Source organism: Nilaparvata lugens, chromosome 3 (assembly GCF_014356525.2).
Source record: "Nilaparvata lugens isolate BPH chromosome 3, ASM1435652v1, whole genome shotgun sequence".
Taxonomy (NCBI): domain Eukaryota; kingdom Metazoa; phylum Arthropoda; class Insecta; order Hemiptera; family Delphacidae; genus Nilaparvata; species Nilaparvata lugens.
Genome location: NC_052506.1, coordinates 8,773,796 through 8,793,840, shown reverse-complemented (window position 1 = coordinate 8,793,840; position 20,045 = coordinate 8,773,796). Strand labels below are relative to the sequence as shown.

The following is a 20,045-nucleotide window of genomic DNA, read 5'->3' as shown; positions in this document are numbered from 1 at the left end:
GTACTGCTATTGGTCAAGGTCATGAACGCCTGCCATTGGCCCAGCTGGACAGTCTCCTCCCACTCAACGGTGTGAGAAAATTCACCTATTGTTAATTTGAATTTGTATTCATTCAAACAGTTAGTTCGCTGTCTGTATTAATGAGCGTTGCTTATTCGAAAGTACGACAGACTCACTTGTTTGGTTTTGAATCGCTTAATAGGGGTCTATACTTAGTCGCTAAGCAACTTTTATGACAATCGTTCATACATACGGACGTCAATATTATTTTTTTAGTAATATTATATTTTTATTTTAGTTTTTTTATGTTTCAGATAATTGGAAACCAACAAGCAGCCCTTGTCGGTCAGGGATGCCTATCAGAAGGCCAGGCCAAAAGTACTTACAGGAGTGGATGTTTCCTGCTCTATAACACTGGCTCCAATGTGAGTTTCCTCTCTATAACTTGCACATAACTTTTGATTTCTTCTCCATCTTTATTGATTATTCTTTAATAATTCATACAACAAGTACATCATCAAAAATGATAGGGAGAGAAAAAAATAAGGTAACCTTGTGCTATTCCTCTCCCAGATTCAGATAAGGTTACACATAATCAGAAATCGGTTAAGGTTGTGCATTCAATAATTTTTTTTCAAAAAATGTTCTTTTTCTAATCTATTGGACAGGTTCTTAGGACATAATCTATGCAATTGAAATATTTTTATCAGCTTCTGTTAGCTAACAATAGGGCTTCAAATGTCACTTTTTTGAGGCAGATGGTACACATACCGTACAAAAACTACTGGTCAGAAAAATTTGAGAAAAATATGCAAGTCTCCTCTTCAATATAGCAAAAATTACGTTAACTTTGTTTTTGAGAATCTGAAAAAAATTAATTTTTATGCATTTTAAACTTCTTTCTCACATTCAATGTATAGAATTCAAATTCATAGCAACTTGTAGCGCTGTTCTTGATGAATAAAGTTGATGCTTAAACTTCTTTTATAGACACGATAATAGCCGCTGGTATATGTACATTTAAAGCACGGTTTTACCCCTGCTATGCTCGGGCAGCAAGTGAATAGTACAGCTGGAGCGATCTAGCGGAATTAGTTTGTCCCCTAGAGCTAAGCGCTCGACGTTAAGTCTTGTAGTTGTTCACTTCACAAAATTTTTAGTTCTTAATTATTTTCACAAAGTGATTTCTAAATTTAGATGCTTCAAAGCCAAACATAAAAGAAATATTTCACATCATTATCACAAAAATAGGAAATATTCACAATCTAGTGCAACAGGAAGATTGACTTTTCTTAATAGGGATGTATTCCATTCTTCAATGTGTGATCCAAACATTTTTATTATCTTAATAATATTTATTTATTCATTTTTATTTTTATTGTTTCTATTAAAACTAGTCACTAGGACTAACCATTAATTTTGGTCTGTTATTTCTTATCCTAAATTAATTTCATTGCTAAAGTCTTCCAGTGAAACCTACAGTTCTAATCTATAATTTCACTACTTTAAATTATTTCACTACACATTTATTTAATATACTTTTTTCGCTTCACTAGCACTACACCAACTCGAAGGGCTTTGTTCTCTTCAACCTCTTTGTAAGCTCAGTGTTGTCTAGATTATTAATAAAATGAAAGAGTTAGCTTGTACATCTACGGAATATGAAATACATTTTGACGCATTCTCATGACTGAACTGATTAAGATTGCATGAAGATTCTGAATTAAAAGGATTGTTATGAGACTATTTTCATTTTTATTTATCAATTAATTCTAATTGATACGAATTTATTCAAATTGTCATATCTTGTACAAGAGATCTCAAATAACTGTTCAGGTTTTATGCCGCATCCACATGTTGGCCCAGCCTGGTCCAGCTTGCAATGTGACCAGTGCCCAATGAAGGCCAGCGGTAGCCAGCGTTGGCAAACCATCCATCCACACACTGGCTGACATTGGCCTTCATTGGGCCAACATGTGGATGCGGCATTATATCTGTATCTGTTATATCGAGCCGCCACGGCTAGAGCGCCTGTAACCTATAAATTGAATTCATAAATTCATTGGATTCAATGATTCGTTCAATTTTTACTTTCCTTGCCCTATTGCCATAGGTAAGGAAAGTATTGCTTTCAGAAAACAATTAAAGTACCCCAATTTCTAAATTTCTATATTCCAAGGTCCCCTGAGTCCAAAAAAGTGGTTTTTGGGTATTGGTCTGTTTGTGTGTGTGTATGAGTGTATGTGTGTCTGTGTACACGATATCTCATCTCCCAATTACTTAAAATATTTTAAGTGAAAAATAATTAATATAATAAATAATTTATTTTTTACATTTAACTTGAAAATGACCTAAGGTCGAAACTAGTCGTTAAAATATTTTAAATTTGTTTTAAGAGAAGGGTACTAAAAGTGTTTATATTGTTTTTATTTTTATTTAGAAAGCGGTCAATTTGGCCAAGCCCTTAGATGATTTAGTATTTTCTCAAGTCTTAATCCATTGGTTTTAATGGTTTATAATGATCATTAGTTATTTTTAGCAATTTGATTAAATTACGTTAAATCTTCCTTGTAATAATATTTATGTGGACAATTTGTGGACAGAAAGTGTTCTCGACTCACGGCCTGGTGACGACGGTGGCTTATCAGCTGGGACCGAAAAAGAGTGCCGTCTACGCGCTGGAGGGGTCGGTGGCGGTGGGAGGTGCTGCCATCAAGTGGCTAAGGGACAAACTAAACATGCTGGACGACATCTCTGAGACAGAGTCACTTGCCGAGGAGGTCATGACCACTGGCGATGTCTACTTTGTGCCGGCCTTCTCCGGTCTCTTCGCGCCCTACTGGAGGAAAGATGCTAGGGGGTCAGTATCACACAACTAATCAAGGTATTTGTTTTTCCTACAGGGCTACCTTTTTATGAATAGTTTTTATGTAATCAATAGTAGCCTTTGATGACACGCTCAGTTTCAGCCAATCATACCATTATCATGTAGTGTGAAAATAGATTATATTAGGCGAGCAATTTCTGTATATATTTTTATTCATTCATTTATTGTATAAAATACTATTATCATAATACAATTATGACATTGGAGGAAAAACTAAGCTGAGCCTGTACTATTTCTCTCCAAAAATTTTGATAAAATGTTAATGTTGTCCAAAAGATAAGGTTATGTAATCACACACTGCTTCGTCACTTGATTTTCGGTCCAGGAATGATGATTTAAAATTTTGAAGGTTGATTTTATACTCTAAATGAATCACAATAAATAAAATCTTTAGAAATATTGAACTTATTTAAAAAAATTTAATATATGTTTATATATTTATGTCCAACGGATCTCGAAAACGGCTCTAACGATTTTTATGAAGTTTGGAACATAGTAGGTTTATGATATAAAAATTCGATGGCACTAGGTCTCATCCCTGGGAAAACTTGCTGAAGGACATGAGAAGGATAATAATTAATCATCCTTGGAAAACAGATGATAATTTCGTTGTATGTCGATAACAGAAGAAGCGTGTGTGGGAGAGAGACAGAATTATTTTCAGCTGTTGAATCAATCAGATTATCTTACGAGAAATAATATCTAGAAATTTTAATCGACTTGATCAAAATAATCTGATATGTTGACATGAAATTCAAATTAAAAATTCAAATTTTTCAAATTATAGTATATTTAACTTTCAAAGTTAATCATTATTTTACAGTTTTAAGTGATTAGTGAGTGCTATTTGGTTTGTGAAAAACCTAAATTAGAACTTTTATGTTTTCAAATGTTTGCACTGAAAATTGGACCTGAATTCAAGTGTATGGGACATAACCTACTTTTTGGACTATTTATAGTGTAGGCTATTATTATGCGTTCTCATCAGTAGCAATATTCTCACATTCGAAAAAACTAATTTAATAGGTGATTAAGAATAATCAAATGAACTGAATAATGCTGAAGAAAATATAATATTTTTGATTGTAAAAAATTAATTTTCATCAGATGGAAAGATTATCACGGAACTGGGTGAATTATATCATATGGAATAAAAATTCAAACGTGATTTGAGTTTGTTAACATTTCAAACAGGTGACATCAGATACTTGTGGATGAGAAAACTGCGTGAGGTCTACTGTTCACAGAACTACTAGTATAGAAACAAATAACAGGTTTCCGATTATTTCAGAAATCCTATTTATTAGAAACTATTCTAGAAGCTGGTTGATAAGAAACCAAACCTAATTTGGCTAAGACAGTTTTTAGGAATCGTTTACAGATAAGGCCCTAAATGCCGCTAAAAAACCAAGGAAATATTAGTACATGAATCCAATACTTAACAAATATTTCTGTTTTGATATCTTCAGTCGAGATATTATCAAATTTAAATAAATTAATATCAATAATATTATGTTGTTATAATAGGCCCTGTTGCAAAAAATCCGATTAAATTTTAATCGTGATTAATTACACGAGAGCTAATCAGAGAAGGCTTTTTTGAAAAAATGGATTCTTTGATTGGTTTCTGACAGAATTAATCATGATTAAAATTCAACCAGCTTTTGTGCAACCGGCACTTAAACTTTTATTGTAAAAACAAAATAAGTTATCGTTGAGAATATCTTATTTCTCTTTGCTTTTTCAGAGACTTTTTGATTTTTTAGAAGGGGTAAAAATGTCGGGGATGAAATCTTAAAATGATACTTCAACCACATATTTGATGAAATTTGAGAGACCTAAAAATCTTTTGCCAGCTAAGAGCTCAGCGGTCAACTAATCTCAATTAAACGACAATAATTTCAAGTGAATTTCTCAGCTTTAATATAATTTCAAATATTCTTCTCAATCATTTATGCTATACTTATTTTATAATATTTTTATCCACATACATCTAAGTTGGGTTTTATTATTGCAACATTCTACATAATTGGCCTATTATACCGTGGTAGGTGTTAACTAATGCTATCCACTTTTCTGTGAAAAAGTTCTAAAACAATAATTTATTCATAATTTTATACTTTTAAATTAACACCTATTATTAAAATGATATTTATTTATTTATTCACATTAATACGATGTACTCTACAAATAGTATAACTAATAACAAACTAAGAAAAATCTTTTCATAAAATCACTAGTACACTTTTATTTTGATAATGGCATGATTGGCCGGAACCGGCCGTGTCATCAAAGAAAATAAAAGGGTACTATTGATTAGAAAAAGGCTTTCAAGTAGCCATGTTGAGAAAATAATTCCTTTGATGTTTACTTCCTGAATATCAGGGCACCGAGCTTCGCTCGTTATTTATTTATTGATGAACAGAACACAATTATTTAAAATTATTGGGGAAGGACTATAACAGGCACAGCCGAAAACTGTTTCTTCCTCGAATTTTGATTTATAGGCTACCATGACTGCAAAATATTGAAACCAAAGACCTTATAGAAATAGACACGGCTTCTTCAGAACATCTGTGTAATCCACTTGTCAGCTGATTGATTATAAATAATTCTATAGTCTGATTAATCTTCAGAGTAGCCTTGGCTTTTTCGGCCCTTGGATTTTTCTTTCCTTATCCGTTATGATCAATAAATAATTATGTATAACAGGCTGTTTGATACTTTATATTATATTGAAACCACAATAAAATTTAGTTTCTGTCCTGTGGTTAATAAAATTTCACGAGATTAATTTGAAACCGTATTTTGTTTTTCAGTATACTGTGCGGTCTGACACAGTTCACAAAGAAAGGACACATTATAAGAGCCGCTCTGGAATCAGTGTGCTTCCAGACTCGAGACATTCTGGAAGCGATGCACAAGGACTGCGGATATCCACTCACTAAGCTGCAGGTTGATGGCAAGATGACCGCCAACTCTCTGCTCACCCAACTGCAGGCCGATCTTTGTGGGATTCCTGTCGGTAAGCTCCAACAGAACTTTCTATCAATTGAGCAGATCTGCCAATAAACTTCTAACCATGAGCGCTCGATGTCTAAACTGTGCTGTCACTTGAGTAGGGTTTACATTATTTATGTTTTTGAAGGGACGGATTCAAAGATCCAAAGGTTCAAAGAACCTCACACTTCAACCGAAGCTTAGGCCTATTGTGTGTCCCAAGTAGGCAAACCAACTCCTGTGTCCTTTACAAGGTCCAGGAGTTTTTTCACTATACTAACTTCCCATTCCTCACCTGGTTGCTTGCAGCCAAACAGAGCCCTTCTTCTTTCCCCAAGTCTTTCCCAATCCAGTATGATATGCTTGGCAGTCTCTTTAGACTGATTACAAAGCCTATACATCTGGCTTTCATTTCTGAGTCCAATTGGGTGGAGATGTTTCCAGTTATCATGGCAATCAACTGCTTGACCTGACCTCTACCCAGACTCACCAGCCAGCTGGTGAAGCGAGAGCTTGAGTCTGCCAGCAGCCTTTTGCCAACTGCTTGACCAGGGTGACCCTGCCATTGATCATCTATTTATTGTATGGAAGGCAGTTGTTTTGCTTATGCAACAGCTTGGCTCTGGACCAAAGAATGGCATACTGGAACCCCGCTTAGCAAGCTCATCTGCACGCTCGTTACCTCCTATGCCTACATGGCCAGGTACCCAACCGAGTTGCGTGTTGCAAGCCTACTGAGTGTTTTGTGGCACTCCCACACCAATTTAGACTTGATTTCATTGGAGTCAAGAGCCTTGAACCTAGCGCTGCAGTGCAGGATGGTTTCTCACAGCTTGGCGTTGTTGTCATTCGAGATGGGTGTCTGGCTTGGAAGTGTTTCGGCCGCATTGCAGGATGACTGTTAACGGTTGCCGGAAGATCAACAGCTGGGTTTTTTCGTGATAGAGAAATTCTTATTGCAGATTCGTTCTCAGCGACCCCAAGTTTAGCCTGAAGGCTCAGAATGTCAACAATGTTTTTAAATAATTAAAAATCATCATGAAAAGTCATTAATATGGTAGTACATCACGTTTCTGAAAACTTTTTACTGGTGACTGGAGTTATTATTGATTATAGGTAACACAAAAATCCAAATAATCATGAGAAATAAAACTGCTGATGAACGCGAATAAGACCGCCACTCCATTGATCTATTGTCTCGGCTGCTTGGCTGAGCCTGGCTGGAGGGATCAAATAACCGACTGGATTGATCTTTCGTCTGTCCGCTAGGCGGAACTACTTGACCATTGCTGGGTGGAAGATGTTACTGCGGCCGCTCGCATTCCCACCAACGCTGCTATTATTTGCTTTCTCAGCGCCTAGTCCGAGTCAGACAAGCATCCAGCCTGCACTGCGGAGCTAGCTTTAGGGCTGCCTGACAATCTGACAGGATTACTATATGCTTGTTGCAATAGCGTCTGGCAATGCCTATGCTGGCACAATCCATGATGCCACAAATCTCTGCCAGAAAAATGGTACAGTGTTGTCCCAGACTTGCACAAACTTGTGTTCTCCCGTAGCCAGATTTCCCTTAAATGAGAGAACCGTCCGTGTACCAGACAAGGCTGCCTCTTTTGGGATAGGGCCCTTCCTCAGACTTCCACTCCTCTCTAGAGCAGAATTTAACAGAGTTAGGTTTAGTGAAAACCAACTCCGTACTCATGACATCTGACGTCATCTCAAGCACAGGGCTGTGAGCAACAACTTTGTTGATTTGCAGTGGCCTGTTCCGGACAGGCCTTCTCTTCATTGTCCTGCAACTTTCAGTCGATAGGCTGATTTTCGTGCTTCTGCCATTATAAAAATGCTCAATAGCAGTAAGCCAAGAGCAACTTCAAGAGTGGCTGACGGGCTGGTCCTGAAAGCTCCAGTGACTAGAAGTGTTACGTTGGTCAAGTTTTCTTGAATTCAAGTTTTTTCAACGTGTGAGTTGAATGGACGATTATGAAAACTTGAAGTCACACTTACTTGAATACAAGTTTTCATAACCTCAAAAGTGTATAATTATAAAGTGAAAAATCCAATCAATTTCAAATTTTTCTCCTTACTTTTCATACTTTTCTTACATCTTAATTTTCAGTTATTTTTTCACATTCTACATTGACTAACAACTGTTTCTATCTTTTTTTCTTTATTGCCAGAATTTAACAATGCAACAAATCAAGGTTAATAAATCAACACTTATTACAAGAAAATAAAATTAAATTAACTACCGAGAACTAAAAACTAAAAATTTGAAAAGATGATATCTCATTTTACCATTTGGATTGTATCTTCAAGATTCAAGTTGAATCCAAAATTCAAACATCTTCAACATCTTATTGAATCAACAAAGTTCGAAGAAGGGTCTACATTGGTATAGTGGATTCAAGTCTCTGTTCTTGTAAACTTCACTTCAAGTTTGCAAAATACATAAATTTTGCAGAAAATTTTAAGTTAACATGACTAATGTGAAAGCCCCTCTAACACTCACTTCCACCCAAATTTATATTGTCATGTTTCATTCAGTCATCTGAGAATTTAAAATATTCAATTTTAAAATTTTACAAAAACAATGGTTGAGTTTTACAAAACATCCTATTATATTAAGCGAGCAATTCCTGTATATATTTTTATATTTGGTTATTTATATTTATTTTTTATATTTGGTTATTTATATTTATTTATGGTTATTTATGTCCAACGGATCTCGAAAACTGCTCTAACGATTTCACGAAATTTGGAACATAAGTTAGTAGGTTTATGATATAAAAATTCGATTGCACTAGGTCTCATCCCTGGGAAAACTCGCTGAACGACATTAAAAGGATAATTCATCCTTGGAAAAACAACTGAGACTTTTGTCGTCTGTGGATAATAAAAAAGTGAGTGAGACGCACTCGGTCTGTGGAAAATCAAAATATCTCATCCCCGAAATTCATAAGCTGACGTATAGCCAGCTGTAAAATATAAACACGATCATTTCAAAGAACTGTGTTATGTTTATCAACTAGTAGTTCTGTGAACAGTAGACCTCACACAGTATTCTCATCCACAAGTACCTGATTGAAACTATAGACCTTATGGAAATACAGCAATAGATTGGCTTCTCCACACATCTGTGTAATCACTTGTTGCTGATTTATGATGAATAATTCTATAGTCTGATTTTTACTCTAATATTGGCGTATGAAGGAGGTTCCTTTTTCCTTTTATATTATCCTTAAAATGCAAAATTTCCAAAAACCTTGTATATACGTCGACGCGCAATTAAAAAAGGAACATACCTGTCAAATTTCATGAGAATATCTATTACCGCGTTTCGCCGTAAATGCGCAACATATAAACATTTAAACATTAAGAGAAATGCCAAACCGTCGACTTGAATCTTAGACCTCACTTCGCTCGGTCAATAAATAAAAATAACGAGCGAAGCTCGGTGCCCCGATGTTGGTTGTAAATGGTTGAAAACATGTTTGTGGTAACGATTGACTTCGTGGTTGCGCTGATAAGCTATTGATAAGATAAGTTGAGATCCATGCACCTGCTACAACCCCCCCCGGTTGTTCACTTTGTGAGCCGAACACCTTTAAATACCATTTATAGGTTTAAAAATCGCTTCCCGGTGGTTAGGAACCCATCTATAGCTGTAGGTCGACTTATCTCTTTCATCATCATCAGTTGCACTACCTACCTTTGTTAACCTTCGGTTAAATTAGTTTGGTTAAACCACCTTCGGTGATTCCTGATCAGAGTTGTTGTCATAATTCGTTATCACACTTTTGTTTTTTGCAGTGAAGTATTTTTCTCTTGTCATCAACTCGATTTTGTATTGTAAATTGTATTTTGTTTTTAGTTTTTATTTTAAATCGGACTTTTTGCGACTCCCACCAGGGGTCAAAGACTTTTCTTTTAGCTGGTGGTGCCTGAAAAAATTACAGTTTTTAGTTCTCGGTAGTTAATTTTATTTTATTTTCTTGTAATAACTGTTGATTTATTAACCTTGATTTGTTGCATTGTTAAATTCTGGCAATAAAGTGAATTGAAAAAAAATATTGCTTGTTTTATTTTATTTATTTATTCTTATGGCTTTTATCGGCAGAGAGATCCTTTCGAATGTTTTGCCTTGCCGTATTACCCAATGTCATTTCCTATCAACACTCAAGTTTATAGGTTATGTATTCGGTTTTCCATGTTTTCTCACTAGAAATTGCACTTAAACTTCCTGAGTTTTTATTTGCTTGTTAGTTAGTTTTTATTTGCTTGTTAGTTAGTTTTTATTTGCTTGTTAGTTGTAGATACAGTTTTGAATGATGTTGTGTGTTTGCAGTAAGGTCGAAAGCGAACGACGTGACGTCACTGGGTGCTGCGCTGGTGGCGGGGCAGGCAGCCGGAGTGCAAGTGGTCGATCTGGCCAAAGAGGACTTCCTTGCTAATCTCGGCCAGATGTTCCTTCCAATGTCAACCGCTGAAGGTAATCTAAATGCATCATCTTTTCCCACAGTCAATAAGAAATCGACTTACTTATTTATGCATCAATTTATTCAATTATTAATTGTAATATTTACTAGTAGCTCTGTGAACAGTAGACCTCGCGCTCAGTAAGTTACATTGACCTGTTGTTATGTTTTCTCAAAAATTAATAAATAATTTATCAATTTAAAATGTCTAGAAAAAATCCTAAATAAACATAGAGCTTTCTGTCCCATCGTACCGTGACGTGTTGTCCCGGAATGTGAGTGTGAGCGCTGTTATCAGGTCTGGCTGCAACTGTCTACATCGTTGATGGAAAGATACATTTTCAAGATGTTCAATGTTTTTGAACGGGTAGTATTATAGTCAACTGTCTACTTACGTTGATGGAAAGATACATTTTCAAGATGTCTGATGTTTTTGAACGGGTAGTATTATAGTCCACTAGACAGTTGATTTATGATGAATAATTCTAAAGTCTTGATTTTTACGGTAATATTGGCGTTCAAAGGAGACTCCTTTTCCTCTTGTATTATTCTTAAAATGCAAAATTTCAAAATACCGTATGTATACGTCGACGCGAAATTCAAAAAGGAACATATCTGTCAAATTTCATGAAAATCTATTGCTGCGTTTCGCTTTAAATGCGGAACATAAAAACATAAATATAAACATATAAACATAAAGAGAAATGCAAAACCGTCGACTTGAATCTTAGACCTCACTTCGCTCGGTCAATAATACGTCTCATCAACTAAAAACCGGTATAGATCTGATTTTAATGTAGCTGTCCTATGATTCAAATGAATTAGCTGTCTAATCAATAATTTGACACCAACATAACTGGGTTTTTATGCTTCACGAATAACCGTCTTCATTTGGCGATTATTTAACGTTAGTGATGAAATTATTGAATAATATTACATCAATGCTATTTAATTCTGTAACGTTTTGTGTAGTTGAGAAGTTGATATTGTGGTAATTAATCATATTAAATGAAAAAGACTAAGAAATTGTCAAAAACCACAGATTTATTGATACTTAGAAAGACCGGTTTCGGTTATTACACCATTGTCAATCTCTGATAAACATTGTTTCATTGTTGTCTGCCAATTGCAAACATGGCTTATCAGAGTTTGACAATGGTGTAATAACCGAAACCGGTTTTTCTAAGTATCAATAAATCTGTGGTTTTTGACAATTTCTTAGTCTTTTTCATTTAATTCTGTAACTGTTGGTTTCAGTCATAAAACAATTTTATGACTATAAATAGTAACCTATAAAACAACCTCTACTCACTATAGATTGTTGTTGAGTTATAGAGTTTAGTTTTATATAGAGTTTTAGTCTTTGCAGCTCTTTTTCGCGTTTCGAATTTTGTGGCGAGTTCTGGAACTACACTAGTTTCGTCTGCCTTGTAAACAGTAACATACATTGCACGACCACAAGTAGGAAAATAGCGAACACAGAACAATTGTCGGAGATTATTCATACCTATCCAATATTGTATATGGTCTTAGTCATGCAGATTATAAAAATATAAGGATAGCTGTCATCTTTCCTCAATAAATTGTGGTACAATAGTATGGTATTCTCAAAATTGAAGTCTATCTTTATTAATGGCTTGCACCCTCATTTTTTTGGCCTTTCATCTTTTTCAGAGTCTGCCACCATAGCAAATAATAGTAGAGCTTATGATGATATTATCATGAACTTCAGTAAATTGAGATGAAGTAGCCTTCAGTAGTACTGTAAACTTTAGATTTATTATAATCTTGTTACTAATAGATTTATTTATTAATATTATATATATATATTATTATATTTAATAAAAGATTTATATATTAATAAATGTCACGAATTTTTGATGATAAAAGTGCTGAACTGTTTGGTTAGGACAACTCGAATATTCCCGCGCTCCACATTGCGATTATTTCGCTTCCCAGTGCGCATGTGCGAAATATTCGCAACGAAAACTTTGTTTGGAAACCGCAGTCTGAATTCTTGAAAATTCCGCAACGAATTTGTACGCATCGGTGTGCTCATACATCTATGCATTTACTAATGCTAGCTTTTAAAATGTAGTTTTCTTTCTCGATTGTAAATTATAATTATTATACTCTTGTTCAATCACAATATTGTCGAAATCAGAAATGTAATGAATATTTTATTTCACAGAACGAGATATCCGGTACCAGAAATGGAAAATGGCTGTTCAGAGGAGTATAGGTTGGGCAACAACAAAGAAATCAGTTGCCATGACAGGTAATAAGGCGATTTTCAACTACTTCTAGTAGCCTTTCTGCATTCTCATCTCATGCTCTTCCCTAGTGCTGTACATAAAATATTTAAATCTTCTGGTGATTGTGTTACCTCTACTCACTACAGATTGTTGTTCAGTTATTGAGTTTAGTTTAATCCATGCATTTACTAATTTCAGCTTTTAAGGCTGTGCAAAGGCTAAAAATAAACTTCCTACTGGTGATATTTTCAAAAGTTTTTCGATTTGTATATCATCAAGCTATCTAAATGAAAAAGTTTTCTCAGGACATTTTTTCCGATCATCAATTTTTGAGATATGAGCGGCTAAAGTTTAAATTTTCGGGACAGAATATTTAAAATTAGGTAAGAGATAAATCCAGGGGATTTTAAGGATAAATTCTTCTTGGTATTGTTGATCTAGTAGAACAAAAATTTTCTTAAAATATCAATTTTTATAAAGTTATTCAAATTACCAAAAATGACTCAACTAAAAGTTATTTTTGGTAAATTGAATAGATTTCTCAAAAATTGATAAGAAAATTTTTGTTCTACTAGATCAACAATACCATGAAGAATCTATTCTCTAAATCTCATGGATTTATCTCTCACCGAATTTGAAATGTTCTGTCCCCAAAATTAAAACTTTATCCTCTCATATCTTGAAAATTGATGATCGGAAAAAAATGTTTTCCTGAGAAAACTTTTTCATTTTGATAGCTTGATGATATAAAAATCGAAAAACTTTGAAAAATATCACCAGTAGAAAGTTTATTTTTAGCCTTTGCACAACCTTAAAATGTAGTTGTCTGTTTCGATTCTAAAGGCAGTAGCATCTATACAATCGAAACTTGTAGAATCTACTAACTAAACCTGTTGCACAATTACTACACTTTTATCCTAACTACAATTTTATCTTTTTGCAAATTACCTCTCGTTTTTCATAGAAAATTGGCTTGTAGAGTAACTATTTTATGTATAAGTTTGACATCCTCATGGTTTTGAATTTGGTTGATATTTTTCACAATAATATTATAAAATATATTCTTCTGTTATCTGTTCTATTGAACCAAAAATATTTTATAACAGAAATAGAAAATAATATTTGCTCATTGTATTTAATTCATTAAATTTGAGTACACTTCATTTCAATTAAAACATGAGTGAAACATGTAATACTAATGAATGGTGTTGTTACGGAAAATAATTTTAATTCAATATTTGATTTCATTCTTTAAAATTGATTATTACTCGTTTATTTTAAATCGATCTTACTCCCCACTATTATATTTTACTTTGTGAGAGCTGAAAATTAAAGTGAACCAATAAAGTATTCAAAATATCTTTGATATGTAATAAATATTGAGCTGTATCTATTTTTGAGATAAATGAGTTCAATATTTATGACCCTTGTAAATAAATTCCCTTTATTCTAAGAGTCTTTCCATATCTAGAGTGTGTTATGCTTAATGTGTGCCATTTCTCAGAAAACAGTGTAATACCAAGTTAAAATATAAACTGTTTTTCAGATATTGTTTTCTTACTTGAACTGAATATTTTTAATTTCTTGTATTTGAAACTTTTATAGCTTTAACATTTTTGTTATTTTGTAATTTGTAGATTATTGTTTTCTACTTGTAGAGTAGTAGCAAGGGTACACTGGATGTAAATGAATTTTTCCATTGTATCCAACTGCTTTCATCTATTGTGATACTTGTATATATCTTAATAAACAATATAAAAAATCTTAAAGCACCCTTTATTTAAAAAATAAACTTTAAAATAGTTTAAAAACTAGTTTCGGTGATCACATCATCGTCAGGTTACTTTTATTTTGAAGTTTTTTTTAAATAAAGGGTGCTTTAAGATTTTTTATATTGTTTTATAAATCTAAAAAGTAGCACATGTGAATGAAGTGTTTTTGTATATATCTGTATGAGTAGACTTCTTACCTGCTACGTCATCTTTACCTTGTAAATATTAATATTCACGAATAAAAAAAGTATATTTTTGTTTGTTCTATTTTCTTTGTAAAAAAATCTTTTTACATTTATATTTTCACTAAGATCCAATCGCATATTGATTCGATCACTTTGCATAGGTATGGTTGAACTTTTTATCGTATATCTGAGTTTCTCAGTACAATTAGTGTAGGAATTGTAGGAAAATATGTTATATTTTCTACAGTGACTCTTAGATTGAAAATTTAAAAAAAATACAAGTGAGAAGATTCATTGTAGAAGAAGTTTTTTGTCTTACATAGTTAGGGTTGTGTGGCAGAGAGGACCAGGAGTCCTAACTCCGCCCTAATAGAGGGAGTTAATTAATCATTATAAATTTAAACTAGTTCTTAGAGTAATAGTTTGATGATGCTGTATATTTCAATTGGTGGCACATGATTGATTTCCGTTGATGGAATTTTGAAGAGAAAATATTGTTTTATACGAGTAAATATAAGCTCTTATTCATTCTTAATTGAGAAATACATTATATTATCCAAACGTGAATCGTTACTTCTCGCAAAATCATTATTTATGCTAAGGTAATTAAAGTGCAGCAATTCCAAACGAGAGTTTGTCCGGGTGAGTAAAATACCTAGGCTTAAAATACTTCTAGAAAGTCGCCTTTGTAAAATAATAAATAAAAAGTAATGATGAAACCTCATTTTAAAAGTTGGCCGTCCAGGTACGGACATGATGTTGTGAAAGTCCAATTGTATTGAAATGAAACAACATAACATACAATTAAAAATTAGTATTTTAGCATATGTATTTGCTTCTTTAAAAAATAAGTTATGAAGTCACGTTATTCAAAGCATCAAATATATAGTGTCAATCAGGAGCGTATATAAGGGCCCCCCGAAATAATGAATATGAAGAAAAATCAGTACAGTAATTACATAAAAAAGTACAGTAATCTGAATTTATGACGGCCTGACGGTGTTACGGCCACCGAGGTGGGCGCAATAACAAATTACTTAGTAGCTTCTACTGGTGGAGCCAGGTTTGACTGAGTGAACACAAATTGAAACGAATACACTTTTATTAATAATCGGAGGACCAGACCAACAATAAATTGATCAAATGAATTACTCAAACACATAAATCAAGTTCAATACAACAAGGTGGTGTAAAACAAAGAAAAATCAGTACAGTAATTACATAAAAAAGTACAGTAATCTGAATTTATGACGGCCTGACGGTGTTACGGCCACCGAGGTGGGCGCAATAACAAATTACTCAGTAGCTTCTACTGGTAGAGCCAGGTTGTACTGAGTGAACACAAATTGAAACGAATACACTTTTATTAATAATCGGAGGACCAGACCAACAATAAGTTGATCAAATGAATTACTCAAACACATAAATCAAGTTCAATACAACAAGGTGGTGTAAAACAAAGTCTTTCATATGAAGGCGGGAATCTCACTACTAGGCGGGAGCACAACTCGCTTAGTTCTATACTGTCTTTATGAATTGTACATAACAATACTAAGTCTCAGGTTGATATTGAAGCGGTATCACAGTAATAAAACACTTGTAGCGGATTAATCTTGTAGAAAATCGACATGAATCTAACTTGGAGCGGGAAACGACACGATACATTGCAGGAAGCGGGATCGACTTTTCACTGTGAACTGAGTGAACGATGACTCGAGAACGACTCCTTCAAAGAACGGTTCCTTGGTGAACGATAGTTCAAATAGCTCTGTAGGAACTAGAGGCAGCGCTCCTAGCGGCTACTTACCGCAACTGGATGGCGGTAACAGACAGTAAAGTAAAGAGGGGCGTTCAGCGCAAATCACCCTCTGAATATGAACAGCAAAACTGATTTCAAGTATCAGGGGGTGTTACTTAAAATCACTTAACCTAACATTAACCTTGGCCCCCCAAAAATATATTCTATATACGCCACTGGTGTCAATGTAGACATTACTCTATGTTTTGCTCTTTATTCCTGTAAAACTGTACGTTGTTGGTCAAACACTGTCTCATGAACTGTTCGATTCATTTTTCTGTACTTTTGAAAGCAAGGAATATGAAAGCTTGTACTGTATTATAGTCCTTGATCTACTAAGTTACTATATTTTTACGTGTTCCTTGTTTGGAAGAATAAAAGGAGTCCATTCAACATCCATGTTGAAGATGTTGAATCCAATCAACATCTCTATTATACACAAATTCGGCTTGTGCATTGGTTACAAATCAGAAGCTTACTGCAAGATAAATGAACAACTACCTGCTATCAAAAAAATGATCTCTTATGTACAGTTTACTAACATCATATAGTAATATCGGGGGACCGAGCTTCGCTCTTGAGTGTAAAAGCAAGGCCGTACCCAGAAAAAAATTTCGGTGGGGGGGTTGTGATACTAGGCAGGGTCCGGAGGGCCCAATATAACCTTTTAAAAATTGTCAAATAACCCTTTTCCAGACCATTATGTTTTTATTGACAAAACGAAGCTTTGATGAGCTTGCCGCTTGGACCATTTCCATACAAACCCATTTGTTGATCTCTCTGGCTGGCTCAAAAAGGTGCCATGGCATTAAGACTTTTCGGTACACTTTTTTTTATTTAAATTGGATAATCTTTCTCAATATAATTGTTTATAGTACAATTATATCGACTATATTAACAGAACTTCTATTAAAAATTCAAAAAATGTATCTTTCCAAACTAAAACATTTTATTCCCCATATCGTTGATAAATTAAAAAGTAACATTTTTTGTAAATTCGATAACTTATTTATTTTGGCATGAATCGCGAAAAACGCATATTAGGACAAAGCCAATGATAATTATACTGAATGTATTAAAAAAACTCCAATGGAAATTCGAAACCGTTTATGATCTGGAAAGAAAACGGAGTTAGCACTTTCAACAACCCATAACTCGCTTATTAGACCACTTAAAAATTCAGTTGCCACTTTTTCTCACTCTTATAATGATCTTAACAATTATATTGAAAAAGATTATCCAATTTAAATAAAAAAAAGTGTACCGAAAAGCCTTAAAGAAACTACGTATATGAAAGATAACTTTAATATCCCCGTTATGTGGTCTGTGGTGAATGGGAAAATAAAAAGATAGACAATACAAATAGACTTAGCATCGTTTAATGTACCACAAAATTGTGTACGTAATGTACTTTTCACTAGAAATTGTTTTGAACTTTGAACTCTTCTCTATTTACCTATGAAAATAATTAAATAATAGCCTAGTTTAGAAATTTAGTTCCTATGTACATGAAAATTTTCATTTTTGGGAAAATTTCAGGGGGGGGCTCCAACCCCTCTGTCACCCCCCCCCTGGGTACGGCCTTGTGTAAAAGCATGGAAAATTTGTAACGAAAGATTGAATTTATAGTTTATATTAATTTATTCATTTTCTCAGTCGTACGATTATTTTCACAGTTATATGAGGAGGCACAACAGGCTTATGCCCAAAACGGTCCCTTTTCAAATTTATACTACAGTCCAAATCAAAATCTAGGTCAAGCTATTATTACTCATCAAAAATAACAATTTATCCACACTTCAAAAAGCAAACACATCAATTACAAATAGACATACTATGAATTTGATTTAGAATGATATACTATGTTTGCTACAATATTTGTTAATATACTATGTACTATTCTACACTAACAGCAGTTACTATTTGTAACTTTCTAGTTACTATTTTGGACTAGTTTTCTAAAAAAAAAGAGAAATAAACGAAAATAAGCTTTTCTTGCTGATTTTTTCTTCTCGTGAGATCAGCTGTATGATCCTACACATGCAGTCGTTCACTCTCTTCCATTACGGTATTGACAGACGACAAAATTTCCAGCTGTTTTTCCAAGGACTTATTTATCCTTTTAATGTCCTTAGCGAGTTATCCCAGGATTGAGACCTAGTGCAATCGAATTTTCATATCATAAACCTACTTTGTTCCAAATTTCGTGAGAATCGTTAGAGCTGTTTTTGAGATCCGGTGAAATACAAACATATAAACAGAAGTTGCTCGTTTAATAGTATAGGATACATGATACTCAGTTAGCATCAAGCTTTTTCAAAATATTCAGGGATTGAGGAAATTAATAGAGCAATTAAGAAGATGAGCGAACCCTATGGGCCATGACTTTTAATTTCCAGGGATGCCCCCCCCCAAAGCACAATGACACCCCCATGACGCCGGTCATTATTTTAAACACTACTGACGTTTTTTGGGACATTCCCCTCCAAAACAAGTTCAATAATAATAATATCGTGTGACCTGGCTGGCTCAGGTCTGGTGTCAGAGTTTTCAGGTCGCAACTGATCAATTTCAGGGCCCCTGACATGACCTAACGACTGCTTTTTAGGCAACCGGGACCGACGTCTTAACGTGTCCATCCGTAACACGGGAGTGGCCCGAGATAAATATCTTGCCCGGGCCTGGATTTGAACCCGGGCCCCTGAATCATAAAGCCAGCATCTGATCCACTCGACAAGTTCAATGACAGCCTGTGTCTTCTCAGGCGGGGGGGGGGTGGTCTTCCCCTGACATTCCTATAACTTCAAATTGACTAATAAGTTTCAGATTTTAATATACCTCATCGAATATGAATTTGATCTTCAATCAACATTCAAGCCTTGTTATTTTTTGACGAGTTATATGAAAAGGAATTGAAGGGAAAGTGTGCTACTCAAATGAGGCAAATACGTATATGAAAGATAACTTTAATATCCCCGTTATGTGGTCTGTGGTGAATGGGAAAATAAAAAGATAGACAATACAAATAGACTTAGCATCGTTTAATGTACCACAAAATTGTGTACGTAATGTACTTTTCACTAGAAATTGTTTTGAACTTTGAACTCTTCTCTATTTACCTATGAAAATAATTAAATAATAGCCTAGTTTAGAAATTTAGTTCCTATGTACATGAAAATTTTCATTTTTGGGAAATTTCAGGGGGGGGCTCCAACCCCTCTGTCACCCCCCCCTGGGTACGGCCTTGTGTAAAAGCATGGAAAATTTGTAACGAAAGATTGAATTTATAGTTTATATTAATTTATTCATTTTCTCAGTCGTACGATTATTTTCACAGTTATATGAGGAGGCACAACAGGCTTATGCCCAAAACGGTCCCTTTTCAAATTTATACTACAGTCCAAATCAAAATCTAGGTCAAGCTATTATTACTCATCAAAAATAACAATTTATCCACACTTCAAAAAGCAAACACATCAATTACAAATAGACATACTATGAATTTGATTTAGAATGATATACTATGTTTGCTACAATATTTGTTAATATACTATGTACTATTCTACACTAACAGCATCTAGTTACTATTTTGGACTAGTTTTCTAAAAAAAAAGAGAAATAAACGAAAATAAGCTTTTCTTGCTGATTTTTTCTTCTCGTGAGATCAGCT

General features: G+C 34.1%; 1 protein-coding gene across 2 annotated transcripts in view; it reads left to right on the top strand.

Annotated features, from left to right (window-relative positions):
• Positions 1-20,045, top strand: part of LOC111051715 (glycerol kinase) — a 59,108-nt gene that overhangs the window by 32,786 nt on the left and 6,277 nt on the right. For both annotated transcript variants that reach the window (XM_039425332.1, XM_039425333.1), the window contains 5 exons: positions 315-425; positions 2,604-2,860; positions 5,707-5,912; positions 10,236-10,379; positions 12,557-12,643. In XM_039425332.1, the coding sequence (XP_039281266.1) occupies positions 315-425; positions 2,604-2,860; positions 5,707-5,912; positions 10,236-10,379; positions 12,557-12,643 (805 nt within the window). The remainder of the gene's footprint in view (positions 1-314; positions 426-2,603; positions 2,861-5,706; positions 5,913-10,235; positions 10,380-12,556; positions 12,644-20,045) is intronic.